Source organism: Bombus vosnesenskii, unplaced genomic scaffold (genome assembly GCF_011952255.1).
Source record: "Bombus vosnesenskii isolate JDL3184/JDL3185 unplaced genomic scaffold, Bvos_JDL3184-5_v1.1 scf7180000014105, whole genome shotgun sequence".
Lineage (NCBI taxonomy): Eukaryota > Metazoa > Arthropoda > Insecta > Hymenoptera > Apidae > Bombus > Bombus vosnesenskii.
In genome coordinates, this window is record NW_022883371.1 from 4,374,220 (window position 1) to 4,396,749 (window position 22,530).

At 29.0% G+C, this 22,530-nt stretch overlaps 3 protein-coding genes across 10 annotated transcripts; 1 reads left to right on the top strand and 2 right to left on the bottom strand.

The window, feature by feature from the left end:
- Positions 1-2,577: 2,577 nt before the first annotated feature.
- On the bottom strand, positions 2,578-13,619 carry LOC117239519 (zinc finger protein 181-like). Of its 4 annotated transcripts, none has more exons than XM_033505152.1 (8): positions 12,561-13,618; positions 6,923-7,039; positions 5,436-6,015; positions 4,390-5,300; positions 4,015-4,299; positions 3,703-3,933; positions 3,450-3,631; positions 2,579-3,100 (listed from the first exon to the last, which is right to left on the bottom strand). In XM_033505152.1, exons 1-8 carry the CDS (start codon positions 12,693-12,695, stop codon positions 2,626-2,628), a joined length of 2,916 nt encoding a protein of 971 aa, XP_033361043.1. In that variant the 5' UTR covers positions 12,696-13,618; the 3' UTR covers positions 2,579-2,625. The 4 variants fall into 4 exon arrangements, with proteins under 4 accessions (XP_033361041.1, XP_033361043.1, XP_033361042.1 ...); XM_033505151.1 differs by having other exon boundaries at positions 2,580-3,100; positions 4,390-4,778; positions 4,860-6,015; XM_033505150.1 differs by having other exon boundaries at positions 2,578-3,100; positions 4,390-6,015; positions 12,561-13,619.
- Positions 13,620-13,800: 181 nt separating this feature from the next.
- Positions 13,801-16,539, top strand: LOC117239521 (mucin-5AC-like). The gene is made up of 6 exons (XM_033505154.1): positions 13,801-14,021; positions 14,198-14,367; positions 14,455-14,837; positions 14,912-15,917; positions 15,999-16,208; positions 16,281-16,539. Exons 2-6 carry the CDS (start codon positions 14,225-14,227, stop codon positions 16,483-16,485), a joined length of 1,947 nt encoding a protein of 648 aa, XP_033361045.1. The 5' UTR covers positions 13,801-14,021; positions 14,198-14,224; the 3' UTR covers positions 16,486-16,539.
- Positions 16,540-17,086: 547 nt separating this feature from the next.
- Positions 17,087-22,239, bottom strand: LOC117239518 (DNA excision repair protein ERCC-6-like). Of its 5 annotated transcripts, none has more exons than XM_033505146.1 (15): positions 21,905-22,239; positions 21,406-21,638; positions 20,862-21,337; positions 20,726-20,785; positions 20,519-20,648; positions 20,293-20,445; positions 20,088-20,215; positions 19,841-19,995; positions 19,454-19,768; positions 19,194-19,388; positions 18,947-19,096; positions 18,763-18,873; positions 18,479-18,682; positions 17,512-18,412; positions 17,087-17,423 (listed from the first exon to the last, which is right to left on the bottom strand). In XM_033505146.1, the coding sequence occupies exons 1-15, from the start codon at positions 21,992-21,994 to the stop codon at positions 17,242-17,244; spliced, it is 3,483 nt and encodes a 1,160-aa protein (XP_033361037.1). In that variant the 5' UTR covers positions 21,995-22,239; the 3' UTR covers positions 17,087-17,241. The 5 variants fall into 5 exon arrangements, with proteins under 5 accessions (XP_033361037.1, XP_033361039.1, XP_033361038.1 ...); XM_033505148.1 differs by having other exon boundaries at positions 20,726-20,788; positions 22,022-22,238; XM_033505147.1 differs by having other exon boundaries at positions 20,726-20,788; positions 21,430-21,638; positions 21,905-22,238.
- Between the last annotated feature and the right edge of the window lie 291 nt (positions 22,240-22,530).

Sequence of the window (22,530 nt, forward strand, 5' to 3'; positions counted from 1 at the left end):
GAACCCTATACTTTTTATTGTATATTCTTGTAGCTGATTTCGAGATCATTCGAGAAAACAATACCTACACATGCAATTTGCATACGCCGTTTTAAAGATCTGATCTCTTAAAGTTACTCGATGTACACCATTTTATCTCTCCATAATTGCGACACTTGAGACCCGATTTCCTGTAATATCACCTCCAAAACATTATTCATGATTGGAACATTTCAATATTATTAAATTTTTTACTAAAGAAGCAAAATTATAGTATACTTTTAGAATTTACAAAGCTTTTTAATAATAAAAAAATATTTATTTTACATAACACTTATTGGATATTAAATTAGATGCAAAATAATAATAATATAATCATAATAATCATATATGTAAGACAAAAGTTACTCTCTATTATCATTATCACGGTTTTGGTTTTTACTTCCGTCCCCCCTTCTACTCGGTCAATCGTGAGTCGCTTACAGGGCCGCATTAAGAGATGAGAAGAAGAGACAGGGACAAGACAACAGGGTACGAGTTATTTTCACACGATGGCGTTACACAACGACGTTACTAACTTCTCGATTAAAGTACCCTACTGCAGATAAATTGACATCATCGTTCTTCCCACCACGAGAGTTTCAGACCTGTATGTATGGTGGCTCTAGGAAGAATGAATTTTATGTATTTGTATGTGTGTTTCAGGGAAAAGTAACATCTGATTTTAATAAATTAGGATAATGTTCATAAAATCTTTTGCATACTTCAAAATAAGATAAAAATCCATCGCCTTGGAATAATACATATTCAACTTTCTCTTCAATAGAAAATTCTTTTTTTTTTTTTTATTTAAAATTTCACATTCACAATTTGTCCAATTTAGACATTTGGTAGAATTTTTTATATGTTTGATTATCATGTGGATGGCTACCCCCAATGGGATACCATCTTCATGTTTGTTAAGATATATCCTTTGTGATGTCAATAGAAAATGACATGAAAATTCACTAATATTTACTCTTAGTGTAAGACTAATTTATTATAACGAAATTCTTTTCTTCATTCCAATTACAAGATTGCAACAATATATAGGTACTGATGACACTGCAATCGTATGGTAATTAATAAAAAGAATTAAATCGACGTGGCTCAAGTCAATTATTTTGATCTACAAAAATAACGGAGATTATCGGGTAGCCTTTTCAAGGTGGTGCACATAAGGGTAACGCTAATGTTAACGGCACGTCAACTGAAAAGGTTTCGATATTAACTACAGAAGAATATACAATTAAAATGTAGGATTCTATTTGAAAATTCAAAAATAATCTGTACAACTCATTCCAATATTATCTCAAGGCCAAACAATTATCATCATGATATGTTTCCCTTGATACCATACGACTTTCATCTAAAGAATTTTTTCATATTTCCATTAGTTACAGAAATAATCGCAGATAAACGCTTAAAGTACATACTGTATGTATGTACGTGTCGAAAAAAATAATAGATTCGGAAAAGTTACTGTTATTATTTCAATGTTGAGCTAATAATTCTTTGGTGGGTGGGCAAAAGAGTTTAAGCAAAGAGGAAATCTTTTCTTTGATGTAAGTCAGAGTTATAAGTTTCACAGGGAAGCACATGTAACATTTAAAATGCAATGTAAGATTAGGTGTTAGGTTTTGGATATATTATTAAAATTCCAGGTAAAAGAGTGGAAAAGAAATGAAATTAACATGTACTATTAGAACCATAAATAAAAGACAGCAGCAATGAGTAGAAAATATTAGTACACTTATCCTGTTGAGGAAAATTTGAGTTATACTTTTTTGCTCGCCCACTAGAGAATTTCAAATGACTATTGTTGCTTGACTCCACGAATCATTTTATTTGCAAAGAATTAAAAATAGATAAACAGTATTAGTAAAATCATTTTTATAGACTAAATTTTTGGGATATGGATATTAAAATATCTTTATTGTTTTATTTCTTTTTATTTAATACTTTATTTGGTTCAAATGATAAACATTTCGTATTACAATTTGTTACTCTGATATAAAAAATTGAACGACTAAAGATTATTACTATGATAATAATTACTACAAAGAGATTTTAATAATATATACTTCCGCGTAAAAATCATTCCCGCGTGAATGAATATATTTTAAGTCTAATTATTTTAAATAGGAACTTTTGCAGTTATAAATTTAATCAGTCTTTTCTTTTTCTTATGATTAAATAAGCGTAAGAGTGTAAGAGAGTCATTTCACTTTAATATATCTTTGCATAAGTTAAAAAAATAAGTTTATACTGATAATTTTCTTTGGTCTTGAAATCAATTTATTATCAAGACAAGGTAAATAGTTCTTTAGAATCATCAAAATGCACGAACAATAAAATAATGATTAATTACGTACTGTTTCGAATATGAACAGTAGTAATCAAATTGTCGTGTAAATCGATTTTCTATCTATCGAATCTATCTAATTTGAAATCGATTGATCACAAAATGTATTTCTCATATAAAAATATTATATAATATTAAACCTTAAACATTAATTATTATGTAAATTTAATCAAATGTATTAAAACTTGTTCCCAAGTTTAAGTATTTTTAAATAATAGGCATAATTTAATAAAAACCAGATATTAATAATTTTCTGGTCCTAAGACGTTTTCAAGAATTGACACATTTTCATTTTCTGGAATTAATCTGTCATCGATATTTGTAACGTTAATTGCAACGTTTTCAGAAGATTTCATTACTTCTTTTTCATTATACATCTTATCAGAATTCCATGTTTTTTCTGTTGATTCAATGCAAGAAATATTTAGCCCTAATTTGCAAAGATTCAATGCAGTCTTTTGTTCATGCTCCACAGTCTTTACTACTAACATTTCATCATTCTGATTTTCTAGAGAAACTTGAGACATTGAATTTGTCATATTACCAGTCTTTAGTTCTGCAGTTACTTCTGCTATATTATTGAACGATATAGTCCTTTCTCTCTTACTTAAAAGATTTTTTAGCTCTGGATTTGCCAAAAATAGTTTACATCGTTTAGTATGTATCTTCATATTGTCCAGACGATTGAAAGGTTTGTCACATCCAGGACAATGAAATCTATAAATAAGACATATGTTATAAATAAATAATATTAAATATAATACAATAGTATACCGCATACATACATGTATACAATAGTATACATATTGTCCGCCAAATGACTCAATATATATAATGTTAATATATATTTTAAATACCTTAGTAGAAAAATAAAATTATTTAATTGCTTTATACTGCATTTAATATCTTACATTGTTATCATAATATTAAAAGAATTTCAAACTTTCTGAATATGATTGGTGCTTTAATTTAAATACTTCGATTAGTTTTAATACCTCCAGTCATTAGTGAATTTCTCAGGATTCAGTGAAGTAAGAGACCATTAAGAAACTATTAGAAAACATACCTAATTTTGCTATGTACTGCCATGTGAGCAGCTAAATGAGACTGCTGACCAAACGACTTTTCACAGGTATTACATTTGTACTTTCTAATACCTTCATGTTTTAAAAGATGTTCTTTTAGTATTTGACTACTCTTATACACATTTGGGCATAGAGTACATTTGTATTTTGCAGCAGCGTGAACCTATGAATATAATTTGTGTTTTTAATTATATTCCAAATCAGTAACTAATAAATTAACAAAATATATCTTACATTTTGATGATTGTGTAAAGCTTTTCTTGACTTGGTGTGTTTACCGCATATGTTACATACATAATCTTGCATGTGAATGTTTTTATGATGCGTTTCTAATGCTTTTGCATTAGATAAATAAGCAGAACATAGTTTACACATAACGGCTTTATCTTTGTTGTGTACAATCATGTGTGCACGCAATCTGCTTTTTGAATAAAACTCTTTTCCACAAAGTTTACAGTTAATATCCTATAACAATTTTTAAATGAATAAATAAAATACAGTAATTAATATATTATTTAATAAATTAATCAATTTTATTGATGGTACCTTCAATGGTTTATGAGTGGCATTATGATAACTTAATATTTGTCTACTAGAACTTGCAAAATCACAGAGCTTGCATTTGTATGGACGGGCACCTGTATGAGTATTAATATGCTCTTCTAATAAAATGGCATTTACATATCGTTTTTCACACAGATGGCACGCGAATGGTTTAATTTTTAAATGACTTTTTCTGATATGGCATCGAACATTGCTAACTGTAACTGTGGCAAAGTCACAAGCTTTGCATTGATAGGGCTTCATTTGTAAATGTCCCCAAATATGTACCTACAAGAATTCAATATGACTATTATTATGTGTTTTATTACAAATTTGAATAATTTCTTACATATAATAAAAATAATTTGTACAACTTACCTGACACTTATCCATTCTGAGATAAAGGGAGCCACAAATATTGCAGCGTATATTCTTTTTATTAATTATCGTTATGTTTTTTTGTACTTCTTCCAAATTTACTATCGACATGTCCACCGTGTAATAAGTTTCAATAGCTCGTTTTTGTTCATCACTTATCAATTCGGAGATTTTTCCAAACGACCTATCTTTACTTTTAATTTTATTAAAACTATCTTCACTTAATCGAGATAATGAACGTTTGCTGAGGTTGCATTCTATCTCATTTGTAGTACTTTGGTCTATTACATCTATTGCAATGCACGGTTCTGTGGAATCTTCCTGCATCATCTTTGGATTTGATAATTCATTAGATTGCAAAGACCTTATAACGGTCACACGATTTTGTTCTGTAAATATTTTTAATTGTGGATTATTAAAAACATCAGAATGCTTAATAATATTTTGTACTGTTACTAAATTAGTCTCACTATTTTCAGTTTTCTCAGATTCCTCCACCAATGAACGAGATATCTGTGTTAAATCTAACTTTTTTCCTTTTTGATCATGATTCTCCGCTACAGTTTTATCTTTCTGTCTTAGTATCTCATTAGGAGTCAAACCAAGCTGATTTGTCCTTTTAGTCTCGCTAGGAGGAGTACTTTCTGCTTCTCCTTTCTCTTGCTTTACAATAACTGATATTGCTTTACTTTTTACAGACCAATCTCCTGTATTGTTCAAATGGCTGTCAGGTTTTTCTGTGCTTTTACCATCAGATTCCATTTTTCTTAATTTATTAATTACTAAATCATCGCCAATATGATGATTTTCATTATTTATGTATACAATATCAGGTTCCTTAACTTTGGTATAATTTACATTTGAGGATGTGTCCACCATTGCCACCTGTTCCTTCACTGCCTCTTGCTCAACTTGTGGTTTGGGGGAGGTTTCAATATTATTAATCACATTATTGGACTTATCATTATCATAAATAACATGCAGGTAGTTGCTTTTGCATTTGTTATCCAAATTTTTTAAATTACTATTTAAAGTATCACTCTTACCCATATCATTTTGGATTATCTTTTCTTTTTCTTCTTCCCTCTTTCTCTTTTTTCTGCTGCCTGCTGAGAAACTGACTCCTCTCATCTTCTCCAATTTGTTTTTCGATCCTTTTCTACGTCCTACAGGCTGATGTGTATTTATACTAATGTCCTCCTCATCTTTTTGCGCCGAGTTCAAGTTATTCATTGACCTTGTACGAACTGTAGTCTTTCTTGATATATTGTGGTTTAAATTTTTATGTTTTAAATTGTTTGTATTCTCTTCTAAATTACTAGCATCACGCTGGTCACTCCCCGATGTTTTTTCACATAAAATTTCATTGCTTATATGTACCGTAGTTTGTGTAACCGAGTGATCATTAATAGGGGAATTATTTACGAGATTGGCGTTTTCTTCTTTTCTTTCAGTCCTGTAGTGCGACGTATTATTTTCGGACAGATAATTTTTTGTACTCTTTAGACTTTCAGGTGATAATGCCTTAGCTTTCCGTTTCATCTCATTCGCAGATGGGATAGCGTTCTCCTTATCAGATTCAGCATCGCTATCTTGCTGGAACTTCTCATCTGTTGTATTTTGACTCTATGAAATAGAAACAAAATATTTCCAATCTTTCCGAAATGAAATATTAGTTTCTAAATATTTTAATTCTATAATTAAAAAAAAAAGTATTTTGATTATGTAGGCTATAATCAGTGAAATCAAAATGTTCTTAAAATCATATACAGCAAGTGAATACAAAAGTTAAATCTTATTCTTTTTAGGATTTTAAATATTAATTTTGAAATATTCTATACATTTTTATATCACATATGAACATAAAAGTGTTATTCAATCTTCTTCGTCTAAATTGTTTCAAACAATATATGTGGATTACTCCGGAAGCGGAGGAATTTTAAAGATTTCGAGGTCACTTCTATCTCTTTTTTAAATTGAGCTATATCTTTTTATACACTTTTTTTATAATAGGCTCGATTTTCTCTATAAAAAGTATTCAAGCACAGAAAACGATAAGTTTAAAAGGTATTTTAGCTTTAAGTTCATACAACTTATCTTATGAAAAGCAAGAAAAAACGTAAAGCAGCGCTTTTACGTTCATGTTGTCTTTGTATTTCATACAAGTTTTACAAACTTGAAATTAAATACCTTTTAAATTAATCGTATATGAAAAGGTATATGATTCAATTTAAAAAAATATAAATACCCTTTAGTAAATAATATATAAATATACAACTATTATTTAAAATATAATATATAAAATACAAATATTTGGAACGCCTCCATTTCCAGTGTAGCTTATATAACGCGTGAATGTAGCAAAATTTTTTAATTTTGCAAAATAAAATTTTTGTCTATCCCATATCATTTTAAAGCTGTCTTCATTTGTTTATAAGAAAAATATTGGTACATTTTATTTTCTCTAACAACAAGTAGATATGGGCAAACGCGAAATTTTAGTTAGATAATGTATCAAGTTACAATAGCTTACAGCCTGCAAGAACTCCTGTTGTACCAGATGACAGCGATCGTAAAAGTCGCAGAAGAATTCCAGGATACCCCAACATCGCAAACAAGCAATCTGCGGCAGCCCATCGTTCTTCTTTATCTGAAACAACAAAAAGAAACTTCTGTGTCCAAAGAATGATCCACGTTATCTTTATAGATAGCATAAAAAAAAGCACAACACTTTACTAGGAGATATACCCCAATTAATCACAATCTATCTTGCAACAAAATAAGACTAAATCTAAATGACTTTAAACTTAGTAATAATATACTGCTATTTCTACTATCTTAGAATTCTACAGAGGAATTATATTAGTAACAGAACAAACCTCGTTGACTCGTATCTTTTATGTACATGCAAGATAAAGATAAATTACCATGCAAGATGAGTTAGAAGTGGTATGGAGAAAAATAAGGCTGAAAATCAAATAATTAGCGGTCCCAAAAATATCGTACCTTTATTGAGAAAAATTGTGGAATCCTTAAACAAATGTATGCTTTTTTCTTTATTGTCGAAAAATTGTTATATACGCTAATTCATACTGCACATTAATAACATATTAATATTTACCTTAAGATATATACACAGTATATATAGTGTATATATATACAATATATATATCGTCTTACTTATTACCTACTAAATGGAAAAATAGATTGGTTTAACAAACGTCTTGTACAAAATAATAATTATTGCTTATCACTTATGTTATCTGAGGAAAGAGTTTAAATGTTAGACGTAATATCCTTCGCACGATTTTATTAACAGTTCTCACGGGGAACAATTTGTCCCGAGGAAAAGTAATAATCATAGTTCATACATAATTCTTTGCGCTCTTATCTTGGAAACGCGATAGACAAGTAGAACGTTTCACTTAGTAAAAAAAAAGTTAAAGTATTATACATATACTGAATATCCTGAAGCACTGTATAAAATAATAACTAAAACATTATCAATTCATTATCATCATTAACTAAATTCTGCTCCATATAAAACTATTACATTCTAAGTAAAAATAATGAAAAAATGTATATCATAATTATTCCTATCTTTTATCACTTAACAATTATTTCATGTAACATCCCTTTCAAAATATTCAATATAGTTCCTAAATTATATTAGGATCATTTGAGCACAAAGAATTACGACTAATTTTCTTCCGAAGGAAGATCAATGTTGCACGTGATACGTACACATCATCAGAATCATTAACGATTTTTTCATTCACCAATGCTCTTGCTTAATACATGAATAAAATATATATTGAGTTGACCAAGGCACTTACGATATAGTTCTACGTTTTTCTTTCTAGCAAATCACATAATATGCTTTCTTACATAATTTATTGTATGCGCTACCCTTATAGCAAAATATCCGTTAGTTTTAATAATATAAGATCTATCGGAAACAATAGTTCACTTAAATCTAAAGACTTTTCATCATCAATCAATAATAATATATTTTGCAAATTTTCAATTTTCTTATATGAATCATTATTTTTGCTCTGAATCTTCATCTATATACATATGCAGTTTTACATATAAAATAGAATCGAAAATATAATAAAATACACTTTATACATGTATTATTTAAAAGTTTTGCAGTTCTATTAAAAACAGTCATGTAAAAATATATAGAAAATATTTTTTTTCACTTCTATATTCTTTCTTGGTCGGAGTTTTTGACTTTGGAAGCCCTGTATTTACACCTTTTCATGAATTAATCTTTCCTAAAAAGCTAACTGTGCGATAGACATACAAATTTTCCTTAAAAATGAATCCAATAATACTCTTTGGCTTCCTTACAATTACAAGTATCAATCGTGACGTTTCTTTTTTTAATTTTTGTTATGTCTTATTCCAATATTCTGTCATGTTTCATGGCTTGTCTTTATTATAGCTTTGGTAAATTCTAATCAATAATGTTTCACGTGCAAAAATATTTTCTAATGTAGTATATGTAAATGGAAAAAATACTTAGGAGATACCAGTAGTCTCTTAAATGCACACCTACTACATTATGTACAAAATGACGACTAACTTACTGTAAAAAAAGAAAAAAGAAGGAAAAACAAAAAAAGAAACGAGCGACGAAAGAGGAAAAAAATTGAGTGATCCCCATTGCAATTATTCATCCGATAATATAAGTTACTCCAAAATTTAAAAGTAAAATTAATCAATATCTCATGATTAATATTGCTGAATTTTTTTAAAAAAGCTTTTACTTTTAATTCTTGCAGCAATATTTTTGAAAATTTTAATTTATTGAATAACTAATGCTTTATCGACTAACTTAACGTTGTTTGACTAAAAGTTAAAAAAAACGTCTCTTTTGGAAAGCTCTAACTCACCCATGAATTAAGTTAAGTCTTAAAAAAATATGAGAGTTATGTCAGTACCGTTACTTTTCGTTGGACGCAGTGGAAGCAACGTCGCCACTAGATGCGTTCTTCTGTTTGCTATTACTAGTCTTTTTTTCTTCAAAGTGTCTTTTTCTATGTACCTTCATGTTATCACGCCTATTAAACTTTCGTCCGCATTCCGGACAGGCATGCTTTTTCTCACCGTGCACGTGTCGGTGTGCAGCCAGATGACTAGCTTGTGCGAATCTTGCACCACACTTTTGGCAGATATGTTTCCTCAGCCCTTCGTGCTTCAACAGATGTTCGTTTAGGAATGCTTTGGAGGCGTATCTATTGTTACAAACGTTGCACACGAACGGCTTAGGATTTGAGTGTTGTAATACGTGAGCCTTATACTTGGACGCGACTTTGAACGTTTTACTACAAACTTCACAAGTATATGTAGTCGCGTGACGCGTTTTAATATGTTCATTCAAAACTGAAAGACTTGAATACAGGTTGTAACAGAATCGACACCTGAAATTGCGACGATTTTTTAAATGTACGCTAGCTATATGACTTAACAATCTCGTACGGTACGGGAACACTTTGCCACAATATTCGCAAGCTAAGTTCTGTGGAGGTAAGTGTGATTTCATGTGGATTTGTAGAGACACTTTGTGATGATAACTTTGACCGCAGTCTGTACAAGAATAAGGTCTCACACCTTTGTGCACGTTGTCGTGCTCCATTAAATAAAATTTCGACTTGAACCTTTTTGGACATTTTGGACATTGTATCGGTCTAGGATTAGTATGTGAGCATCGAATATGCTTCATTACATCGGACTTGCATACAAATTTAGCGTTGCACAAAATGCAAGTATACTGCTTAATACCAAGGTGGGTTTTCACGTGAACCATACATTTGTCCTTACGTTCATAGAACTTACAACACAATTTACAAGAGTAGCCGTTTTGATTATCCGTGACGACATGTTCGACGTTATCGTCGACACGAATTTCTTCTCCGTCGATCCTGAAAAGTTCTTCTGGGTTCTGAGAAGCTTGCCATTTCTGCTCAAATTCAGCAGAATCCTTCAATTTCGTTGAACTGCCATTCTTCAGGCTACTGTTGATAATGGTGTTTATTATACTATTTACTTCTACGCAACTTTGATTTTGTAAAAGACCAACGATTGCCTTGTCCACCAAACAGGAACCCTGATCTGGAAATACTCGCGCTCGAACAGTAGCTACATCGTCACTTTCCTTTTTACATAATTCTACAGTAAAACTAATATCTTCAATGTCGCTGCTTTGATTTCGGGATTCTTTTACAGAAACTTCGATGTTTGGAGAGTTTGACACAATACTTAGAAGTTTATTTAATGCTGATGTTGGAATTTGTATAGTGTGCGGATCTTGCTGCTTCCCAACCACTTTCTCGCCAATTTCATTAGGGCTATTACGTGGACTAACAGTTATTTCTGTGGCAGTATTATCATGACTTCTAAGTCTATTTGCGATTGGCGTATCAGTCACTGTTTCGTTTGCAGCTGTTGTTTCTGTACTTTGTCTACTTCTAAGCCATCGTGTGGGAGTTGTTTCAGAACTTTGAACAATTTGTATATTCTCTGTATTGTCTCCACTTGTACTTTGAATATTATTCTGCTCTTTTGGAGCTTCTTCATTGCCTTTTACTTGCTGTTGACTCCTTAAGTTTCTCTGAGTCTTTGTAGCTGTTCTTAAAACACGTTGCTCTACTTCTTTAACACTCCCATCATTAGGAGAATTAAGATTTTTGTTGGTTTCATTGTTGTTGTTGTTTGTTGATGTACTTGGTGTTGTATCTTCAGTCTTTACTTCAGCCTAGAGATAGATTGAAATAAAAGTAGAAGTGGGTACCAGAAATAGTTTTATTGAAGAAAATGAATTCAATCCGGTATTTGTGGTACATACTTTTTATTATAAATACAAATATATTAAAAACTGCATATTTAATAAACAATTTTTTATATTATGATTGAAAATTGTTTTATGAACCAAAATACCAGATGATACCACTTTATACTATTTGAATTTCAAAGAAAAAAGTGAGCTGCATGCTCTGGTAGCATCATAGATGAGCGGTAGAGCTATGTATTAAATTTGAATACGAACTTACAATCTCTGTTAAGGGTGGTAGATTGTATCGATCGCGTAACACTTGTTGGGTGCGAAGACACTCCTCTTGGAAGTCGCAAACGAATTCGAGCTTGCCCAGACATTGAACACAGATCGCCTTGGGCAGAGGATCCCTTTCATCTATCTGCGATTCAAACAAAATATCTAAATACTAAATATATGTGATTTTTAAAATCTTACTTGAAGATCTGATTCTGTACAAATTTTAATTGAACTGAGAAACCATATTTTGTCTTGTTCAAGAACAATTATGAATATATAAACAATTTAATTAAAACCCTACCGCTCTGTAAATACACCATTTTGAAAATTCTTATAATCTGGTACCCACTCTAATAATACATATTGCTAACATTCATACTTATCATTATAATTGTGTAAATACAATAACATTAATAACCATTTACAAATATCTAAAAACAAATATATAATGTTTATGTAAAAAATATTGGATATAGAATTAACAATTACTTTTTTATGTTTATATAAACTTGAAAAAATAAAGATAGATTAAAAAAATGAATACTTTCAAATCCAAATTCAGTTTTTTGTTAATCAGATTCCAAGAACAAATTACATTTACAAAACATTGATTATAAAATATTTCATTTTAAAAAAGATATAAAACATAATATAATCATAAAATAAAGAATAGCAATATGAGGATAATAAATGATTACTTACAAATTAGATATCTTGTATTTAATAAAATAGTCCTTGTTGTACAGTATATAATACAACTATACATGTCTCTAAATCATAAACATATTACATACAATTATTTAGGATTTACTTAAGAAGTCTTTAAGTCTATGTAAACAATTTGACACATTTGGAATAATAATATGAAACTGAAATAAATATTTCTTTCTCAAAACAAACATAAAACATAGAAGTATATACGATATTAGTACTAAAACTACACAAGTGAAAATTAATGCGAACAAAATATAATAGAACAAAGATAGCAAAAAGAAAGAAAGAATATCTTTTCTTCTCATGCTCTTCTCCCCTCCGGCCATTTTTCTAACCCCCTCCTCTAACTACAAACGGGGCCCGGACCCCATGACACACCTCTTACATTTGTACTTACCAGAATGTTGATTTTTGTGTGGATCTTTAATCCTAAGAATCGTTTGGTGCCTTCCTCACCGAAAACGTCGATGTATATACTCTCGCACTGGCCGCAAAGTCGACAAATTTGCGCGTCTCCCTCCCCTAACTCCATTTTTGTTTACGTTAAAGGCTGCCTGAATTCGCTTTCGACTACTTGATCACACTGAAAATTTACCATGGAACCGATGCTTGTATTATTTGGCCCGATCCCCGTATCATCAGCCGCTTGTTTTAATGATGCCACGATTTTCGAACTCAACCAGATTACCGGCAAAATAAATAGAAATGAATTAAACAAAAGACAAAATTTTAACGTTAGCGTTACTACTTGCTCGTTGATCTGACACGGGGATGTAGCCGCGTTCGGGCCAGACTAGCATACATTCACTTCCCTTCCCCTCCTCCGTTGTACGAATTTCGACCAATCGATGATCTCTGTTTCGCATTACACATTTACCGTGTTCGTAATTGGTCGCTACCATCGCGGTCTAACTTGAAGCATTGTATATAGACTGACAGTAGATCGACAAAGTGATTGAAAATTTTGACTTTTTTCTTGGATTTTCCTAATTTTGAATCTTCTAAGGCACGTAAAGAGTAAAGCGACAAGCTTATATTATTGTAGCCATATTGACATTAACAATCAGTAATGACGCATTGCCGCTCAATTGTTGTATAGCCTATTTCACATCTATTTCATACAAATCTAAAAGTTTTATTTATTTTGTGTTTATTTCTCTATCACTTACTTTGTGTATATATTTCGTGTTAGATATTCACAGATTAATGGTAACTAACTAATTTTGGTGTTGTGTATTGTGCATTTAAGTATCTACTATTAACACTCTTGAGATTAATATTTTGTAACTATAATTATATTTCGTAACGTATTTAATATATATGCAATATATAGTACTTCATATTTATCCAGTTTTCTACCCCTAATAATATTTACATTTTTATTTATTAATTTATTTTTCTTTTTTGTATTGTTCATAAAAATAACAGGAAGATAAACAACATATGATATAATGAAAGTATCATTTCAATTTTTCGGTGAGGTTAAATTTAATACAGTAGTACGATGTAAAGAAATATATTAGTTTTAGTTATTAAAATAATCAAGGAAATAAAATAATATTTATCGTAAAGGTATGAATGGGTATATACTCTCTAAGGGAATTTCAATTTGTTTAAAATTTAGAATTATGTTGTTATGTTTTGTACCTTTAGGTTAAATTGTAAAAGAGTTCAAATAAAAATTAATGACGGAAAGATACAAACATTTAATTTTCAAAAATGTACAAGATTTGTGAACGTCATAAGAGAATTTAAGTGGTATTGGTGATTCATATAATTTTACGATATTATTGATAACCAAAATACGAATATTTACAAGTATTGATTCATTTTATACTTAATATTCAATATCTTATTTGTAAGTATCAAATATTTTAAAACTATTAATTTAATTACTATTAATTTAAGAATTATGGATTACTATTTTATGTCTCTTGTTAATACTCAGTGATATTTAAAAACTGTTTTACATGTTTTAAGAAATGAAACTTCATTTATTTTTATTTTATAACATGTAGATGTTAATTTAATAAGGTGAAATATTAAAAAAATGATTTAAAAATGAGCACTTTAAACAACTCTGTTATAATTTGTTACGAAAATTCAAAACCAAGGAAAGAAAAAGTATCTTCAAAAAAAAAAAAAGTACAAAAACATGTAAAACGAACATTCTATGAAAGTCCACTGAGACATATCCAATTAAGGTAATAGAAAATGCAAAGAGAATTTGTACGATATACATAAAATGTAGACTTATATACACACATAAGCATTTGTTTTTGTAATTGTAGTAACAAAAGATGGGCACAAGCACAAAAACGACTATCATGTAATACTAACCAAGTCTTTAACAAAAGAAAAGGTTCTTTTTGCTTTGCAAAAGAGTCTTTACAAGATAGCGTTATTATTTTAAGCGATAATGAAAATGAATTAAATAATAAAGATGATGAAAGTAAACAAGAACTACAAACAAGAAAGAGATTCTTAGATTTGTCAATAAATGGTGAAGGAAATCCTCAATGTAATTCAAATGAAACATTAAGTCAAACGAAAACTGCAGTAGAAGGACCTCCAAGGAAGAAAAGGAAAAAGAACATTGTTGCATTATCAGAAAATAATTCAACTTGTCCTTCAGTATCTAATACAATTATCGATTTAGATGATGAAAACATAGGTAAAAAATATGTTTCCTATAAAATAACAACATTTTTCTAATTAAGAATATTATTGCAATTTAATTTTTTATAGCTTTGGTATCAGATTCTATAAATCAAAGTTTAGATGATATTGTTGTGGTATGGTCATCAACAAAAACTATTCCATCATCTGGAGAAACTATTCCATCATCTGTAGAAACTGTTCCATCATCTGTAGAAACTGTTCCACCATCTGCAGAAACTGTTGCACCCTCTACAGAAACTGTTCCACAATCTGTAAAAATTCCTGTGCCAAGTGCAAAAACTCCTCCACTATCTGTAAAAACTCCAACATGTGCAAAAGTTCCTCCACAATCTGTGAAAAGTTCACTATGTGCAAAAACTTCTCTACTCTCCATAGAAACTTTTGTACCATCTGTAAATCAATCAGAAGAAGAACCTATAGATCGAAAGAAGAATGACAGAATTTTTATGATAGATACTACACCAAATAAAAACAATCTTAGTTGCTTACAATCCAATGAAGATATATCGCAACAACATGAAACAAATACTGAAAAGGATGCAAAAAACAAAAAAGTAGAAGAAGAAGAAAGTGCGATAACTTGTTTACCTTTCAGCAAACGTAGATTGAAATTTCCTAAACCTCATAATATAAGCAAGAACATTATAATGATAAAACCAAAGACAACTCAAAGATTAAGAAATTTCAAACGACCAGTAACAAACTATACTACATCTACATTTACATCTACTACATCTACTATGTCCACTACATTTAATACATCTGCTACATCTACTATATCCACTACATTTAATACATCTATTATACCTACTATATCCACTATTTATACATCTACTATTGATACATCTACTATACCTACTATCTCTAGTACAAGTACATTACCACTTGTATATAATATGCCAGTCGCATATAACTATCCTAATTTATATGATTTTTCTAATCCTGGATTTCAAACTACTTTTGAGCCTAGCTTTATATCATATCCCCAATTATCTACAACTGGATCATCTGTACCTCAACCACTTAATAGCTTACGGGAGATAGTTATTGACGGCAACAATATAGCTATGGCGTATGATGATTGATTATTTGGAGATTATATTTAATTTATGTATTATAATTATACGTACAGCAACAATTTAATATTTTCTAGGTATCGTAAACATAAAATATTTGCAGAGGAAGGAATCAAGATAGTCGTAGAGTATTTCCAAAAGAGGGGTCATTCTGTTAAAGTATTTGTACCTCATTATAGAAGATCATTAAACCACCCATTACTTGAAAAGTTATACACAGATGGAATAGTAATTTTTACACCAAGTCGTGTTATTGGTGGTAAACGGATAACTCCTTACGATGATAGGTAAATTGTTTTTCTTTTTAGCTATTGTGAGAACTATTTATTTTATAAAATGGTATTCCTTATCGCTTCTAGGTATATATTAGAATATGCAACAATGTGTGGAGGTATCGTAGTTTCTTCAGACCAATATAGAGATTTATATTTGGAAAAACCAGAGTGGCGTGATACAATTGAAAAGAGATTATTGATCCCAACATTTGTAGGAAATTATGTTATGTTTCCTGAAGATCCTTTAGGTAGGGGTGGTCCTACACTGGAAGAATTTCTAAGACATTGAATGTAAAATGTAGTAAAAAATCAATGTAAATAGAAATTTAGTTTATACAGATAAGTTTTTATATTTTCTAGTGACTATTTAATAATAAATTACAATATGTATATATATGTGTATATACATATTGTAACTTATTTTATTTGTAATTACGAAAGAATTATAGATAGTATAAAAAAGATTAATACATGACAAAATATTTGATTGATCTAATTAGCAAAAGAGAGCAGCATTTTTTTATTGTAAAAATATTTACATCTATCAATTATTTTCCAATTTATCTTTTACATGTAAGTGCCTAAGATATAAATTATTTCGTATAGGTAATATAGTGGGCTGAAATTATTGTATGCTTAAAAATAGTAAAATGAAAAAGTTATTGTTTCTAAACCACTGAAATAATACATTATAAAATAATGTATCATTATATTTAATATACAAAAATAGTTTAATATTTAATTAATAAATGATTATATATTAACGCAATATTTTATACACAATTAAAAAAATAGAAATTAATTTACAATGGAAATACAAAAAAGATTGTTTTAACATAAGGTTTTGGAAAAGTTCATAAATGTTCATTAAGTTGTACTTATATACTTGATTTAGTTTCAAAAAAGTGTTATTTTTCTGTAAACATACATTTAGATCAATAATTATTTTTTTGTTTAATTGGAAAATTTAAGATCACTGAATAAAGAATCACTTTCAATAAATTATATAAACTAAATGTTAATTACTTATATACATGTATAAAAATCAGTAATTTTTTGGTGACATAGAATTCCACATGGGCTTCCAACACCACTTACGAGATTTACGAATACTGTCCATATTTTCTTGCGCTGTTTCGCGCGCTAATCGCTGCATTGGATTTTTGTCATCAGAATTATGTTCTGAATTTGATAATACTGTCTCGTGTTGAAAAGCAGAAGTCACGCCTAAGGAAGAATATTTTATATATTTTACTATTATTGTATATAAAAAATCCTAATAGAAAATATGCTCATATAATAAGAGAATAATTACTCGCTTTGGCAAATAATTTTTCTAAGACGTATTGATCATCTTCAATTGGTTTAGGTTCCTCGGCCAGAGAACGTCCAAGACGTCGTCCAATTAAATGTGAGACACGTTCTCCTTCAAATAGAGCTGAGGCAGCATGCTCTTTTAATCGTGAACTTCTTTTTCTTTTTTCTTTGCAATGATTTTTATTTAATTTTGACAACGTATCTTCATTGATATTCACATTGCATGTTACTGTTTCGTTACTTCTATCTAAAATTTCAGTTATATTAGCATCATTAGATAGACATTGTACAGTAGCCTTATTTGATGTTTCATGTATTTTAATATCAGAATTTGATCTACTTGTTAATGTATGATCTTCATCTTCCAGTTTATTATTTAAGATGTTGTCTGTATTGTATTCAATATCTTTTGAAATTTTATTTTGGATATTGTTGTCATTCGTACTTTCTTGATGTGCAGAAAAAAGTATATCTTCATTTTTTTTATGAAGATTACTCTCGTTTCTAATACCTTCTTTTGTTAAATTATCCTTGAATATTTCATAATTGTGTTTTAAAATATCTTGATCAATATTATTATTATGGCAACTTGAAACATTCTCTGTAACGTGTGCTATTTGTATTACAGGTGTAGAGTTTGAGGTATTTTGACTTATATTTTTACTAAGCGTAGCTGCTAATTTTCGCATTTTTTCAATTTTATTAGGTGAAAATTTGGTAGACGAAGAAACTAGTCTAGATTGTCCGAATAATTGATCTATTTCACTAGAATTATTATCGATAGATTCATTAAAATTAAAAAGTTCAACTAAATCGGAAGTTTTAAATAATCTATGTTGACGTGGATCTTCTAAAACCTTATTTGCAAGAAGTATTTTAAATATTTGTCTGTGATACATCTGAAACAAAACATTATCTCATAAATACTTCGAAATATTCAGCAAAAGAAAAACTTAAAATTTTACCTTTTCTTCAATAGTACCAGCAGTAATAAGTCTATAAATGGTAACTTTTTTGTTTTGTCCAATTCTCCATGCACGTGCTCTTGCTTGAGCATCAGTTGCTGGATTCCAATCCGGATCATAAATAACTACTCGATTTGCTCCAGTCAAATTTACTCCCAGACCTCCAACACGCGTAGTTAACAAAAACACAAAATATGATGGATCCTGTATGAAAAAGATCAAATTACAAAAAGACTTAAAATATTAATAAAATACATTTTCCGTTCATCGATATATATATATACCTTATTAAATAAACGAATCGTTTCTTGTCGTTGTGACATAGAAGTAATTCCATCCATTCTTAAATAAGAATATTCTTCGCTTTGTACTAGAGATTCTAAAACATGCATCATCTGCAAATAAAACTTTGTTATACATTATTTTGTACATAACGTATGTTTATAAACAATTATATAACTTATTTACTTGTCTCCCTTGAGTAAAAAGAAGTACTCTATGTCCCTGTTTCTTCCAAATTTTAAGAAGGGACCGAACCACTATCATTTTACCAGAGCGCTTCCAGTATCCAAATTTCTCCAATGCTTCATTTGATACATCAATGTCTTCATCTGAATCCTAAATATACATTTAATTAAATACAATGAATATTATATAAATATTATAATATAAATTAAATTATAATTTAAATAAAATATATAAATTATAAACTTACAACTGGATTTGTATAAAGAAACAAATCAGGATGATTGCATATCTTCCTAAGCACTGATAATGCTATGAGGAGGCGAGCCCTGTATCTTCTGCTTACTGAATTACTCTTTTCATGCAAAATGAAACTAACATCTGCAGAACGTAAATATTCTTTATATAATTCCTTTTGTTCTCCTGTTAAACTGCAAAACAGTACCTAAAAAACATGAATTGAGATATGAAATTATAAATTCTTACAAAATATTCTAATATGTAACAAACCTGTTCGTTCTTTTCTGGTAGACTAAGATGATGTTGCACATCATTTTTTGTTCTTCGGAGCATATATGGTGTAATAGTATCTCTAAGCATTGTAGCGACCTGAAGCGCGATAGCTTCTTGCAAAGGAGAAGCATTTGTATATCCTCCACGAGTTATAGGGGCTGCACAATGCTCTAAAAATGCAGGTAAAGTGCCTAACTTGCCAGGTAGAATAAAATCAAAGAGGGACCATAGTTCTTTTAAGGAGTTTTGCATAGGGCTACCCGTTAACAAAAGTCGATGTGGTGTAGAGAATTCCTTTACTGCTTTACTGATCTACAAGAATTCAGTTGCAATTGCTTCTGTACCTAATTGTAAAATCGTCACAAATTAAAAGCAAAAAACTACCTTTGCTTGTGGATTTCTTATTTTGTGACCTTCATCAAGTATGACATAGTGCCATTGACTGGTTACAAGTAAATCTTTATGTATAAGCATACCAGAATAAGAAGTAATTAATACACCACCAGATTTTAAAGAGTGCATTAAATACTCCAAATTACCTGAAAAGATATTTATTAATAATATAAAAGTGATAAAATATCACATTATTATTATATGTTAGTGTAGTAAGTAACAGATGATTTTATCTTACCATTATAAGTTCCACATTGATGTAGAACAGCCACTCTTAAAATAGGCCACCACTCATGAAAATGCTTTACCCATTGTTCCATTAGAGTAGCTGGACAAACAATTATAGTTGGTCCTAAACCTCTGAACCTATGAATAAGTAGTTGTTATTAATTAAATATGTATTATGACTTTGTTAAAATAATCAATAAACAGAAAGTATGTACCTTCCACCATCTGACAATAATTCACTACAATCTAAACCTGCAAGAAATGCAATTACTTGAACAGTCTTTCCCAAACCCATTTCATCACCTAGTAACCCTCCTAAGCCACGAAGATGCAGTTCCCACAACCATTGTACAGACACTTTCTGATATCTAAAAAAATTAGTCAATTTTATATATACACATAATAGATATATATAAAAATTAGTCTTTTAATTATTCATACTTATATAACTTTTTCCATATAGATTGAGGGATTTTAAATAAATTATCTATTTTGTGTAGTGGTTCATCCTTTGGATAACCACTTTTCTCTACCCTTTCTCTATACATCTCTTCATTTCCATCATCCAAAACTAAAATTCACATAATTCTCTATTAATAAAAGTGACATATTATAATGATTAATTTTATGATAAATCACTATGTTTACCTCTTTTTGTATGAACAGATTTGGTAAGAGATTTTCTCTTTTTACATGATTTTCCTTCATCTGCTATAAAATTAAAAAAAAATGATGCTTCATTAATAAATATTAAGTTTCAAATTAAACTAGTGATAATATGTACCTGAATCTATTTGTTCATCACTCGGTACATATTCACTTTCAGAATCATTAGTTATATCTGCAAATTTAATGTTTGTTGTATTTTCAATCAATGTCTCTTTAGTATTATCTTCGGAACTATTACAGGAAATGAATTCATTTTTTGAATGTTTAGCCTCTTTGGTAGAATTCTCAATTTGATTAAACTTACTATCTTCTGTTTCATAATTAATATCATTGTTTTTATTTAAACTTTTTGATGTTTCAAATTCAGAAACTAATTTCTTCTTATTAGCTTTGATTTTTGTTTTTTTCGCTATTTTAAATTCTTTAGGATGAATATTTAATAATTTTGGCTTTTTAATTGTTACTGCATTATTACTAGTATACTTAGATGCCTTTGAATTTTCTTTCAAACGTTTTCTTTGTTTGGCAAGTTCAGCCTGCTGTCGAAGGTATTTTTCAAGATCAAGTAAATGAGAGGATTTATTAAATGTCCTGAAAAATGAATATTAAGTTTAGTTTTTATAATTTTTACTTATAACAATTTTATTAATATCATATACCCTTTAGTTTTTAACAAATCGAACTGTTTTTCAATTGCTTGAAAGGGCGTAATCTCTCCAGTTTGAACTTGTTTTTTTAATTTTTTTTGTCCTGAACAATCTATAGTACCAGTTCCATTATCATTGTTTAGTTCTTTTGAATCCTTTTTTGTTTTTATATTTGATTTCATGAAATTATCAATCTTCTTTGATGCTTCATTAAAAATGCTTTCCTCGCTTCTTATTGACAAAACCTAATAACGTTTCTTTATTACTAACAGTATGATAAGAATAAATTAAATTTTATATTACATATTGTATAATAGTATATGTTCAACTTTTTTAAATATTACAATTGCAGATAGTAAAAGTAATATATTATATTTTATTATCATATTTTAAATAAGATATAACATAAATTAAAAAGAAAGATGAGGTAATTAAAAAAAAATGTTTTATATATTCTTTTTCGTTATAAAAATTTAAAAATATTCTAACTAAATCAATTTTATAACATAACCTTCTCTCTCAAACTGTTATCTCCCCCATTTATGTGTATACCATTAAATTTTTCATTATTAAAAACTTGTCCTTGATCATCACTTTCCATGATTGCGATAATGAAATCAAATGATACCTTCACGTGTTACAATACAATATGTGATAAACAATAACCAGAAAGTGGCAAAAAATTGAGAAAATGTAGAATTTTAAGAACTACATCTTAAATAGTTTTAATGTTGAATTATTAATTTTTCTGATAAAATATTTGATAAATAAACATTGTCATTCAACTTGCATAATATTACAGTCAATGGAAATAGATATAACTGTTGTCACGCCTAGCTTTACCGGCATATTAAACGTTATTTTACGTAAATATTGTTAGATGGTAGCACTAAAATTGTTTTTTTTTCATTAAATTCAAAATAATATTATAACCTCTGTTATGACTTACTACGTACCATAACAACAAATAAATAACAAATAAATAAATAAATAAATAAATGTAAAACAAAACAAAATAAATAAATAAATAAATGTAAATAAATAAATAAATAAAATCATAATTCTATATAAAATTAAATAAATATAGTATCAGTACAAATTATGTAGATCAAAATCATCAGAATATAATAAATGTAA

Excerpts from the sequence above, each read along its gene's own strand:
- LOC117239521 (XM_033505154.1), top strand. The coding sequence starts at position 14,225 with ATGAGCACTTTAAACAACTCTGTTATAATTTGTTACGAAAATTCAAAA. Across the intron at positions 15,918-15,998 it reads GGCAACAATATAGCTATGGC|GTATCGTAAACATAAAATAT; the intron begins GTATGATGATTG and ends AATATTTTCTAG. Across the intron at positions 16,209-16,280 it reads ATAACTCCTTACGATGATAG|GTATATATTAGAATATGCAA; the intron begins GTAAATTGTTTT and ends TATCGCTTCTAG.
- LOC117239519 (XM_033505150.1), bottom strand. The coding sequence starts at position 12,695 with ATGGAGTTAGGGGAGGGAGACGCGCAAATTTGTCGACTTTGCGGCCAG. Across the intron at positions 3,934-4,014 it reads CCACTCATAAACCATTGAAG|GATATTAACTGTAAACTTTG; the intron begins GTACCATCAATA and ends AAATTGTTATAG. Across the intron at positions 3,101-3,449 it reads GCAGTACATAGCAAAATTAG|ATTTCATTGTCCTGGATGTG; the intron begins GTATGTTTTCTA and ends TCTTATTTATAG.
- LOC117239518 (XM_033505145.1), bottom strand. The coding sequence starts at position 21,994 with ATGGAAAGTGATGATCAAGGACAAGTTTTTAATAATGAAAAATTTAAT. Across the intron at positions 19,769-19,840 it reads TAAGAAATCCACAAGCAAAG|ATCAGTAAAGCAGTAAAGGA; the intron begins GTAGTTTTTTGC and ends GAATTCTTGTAG. Across the intron at positions 18,413-18,478 it reads CTGGTACTATTGAAGAAAAG|ATGTATCACAGACAAATATT; the intron begins GTAAAATTTTAA and ends GTTTTGTTTCAG.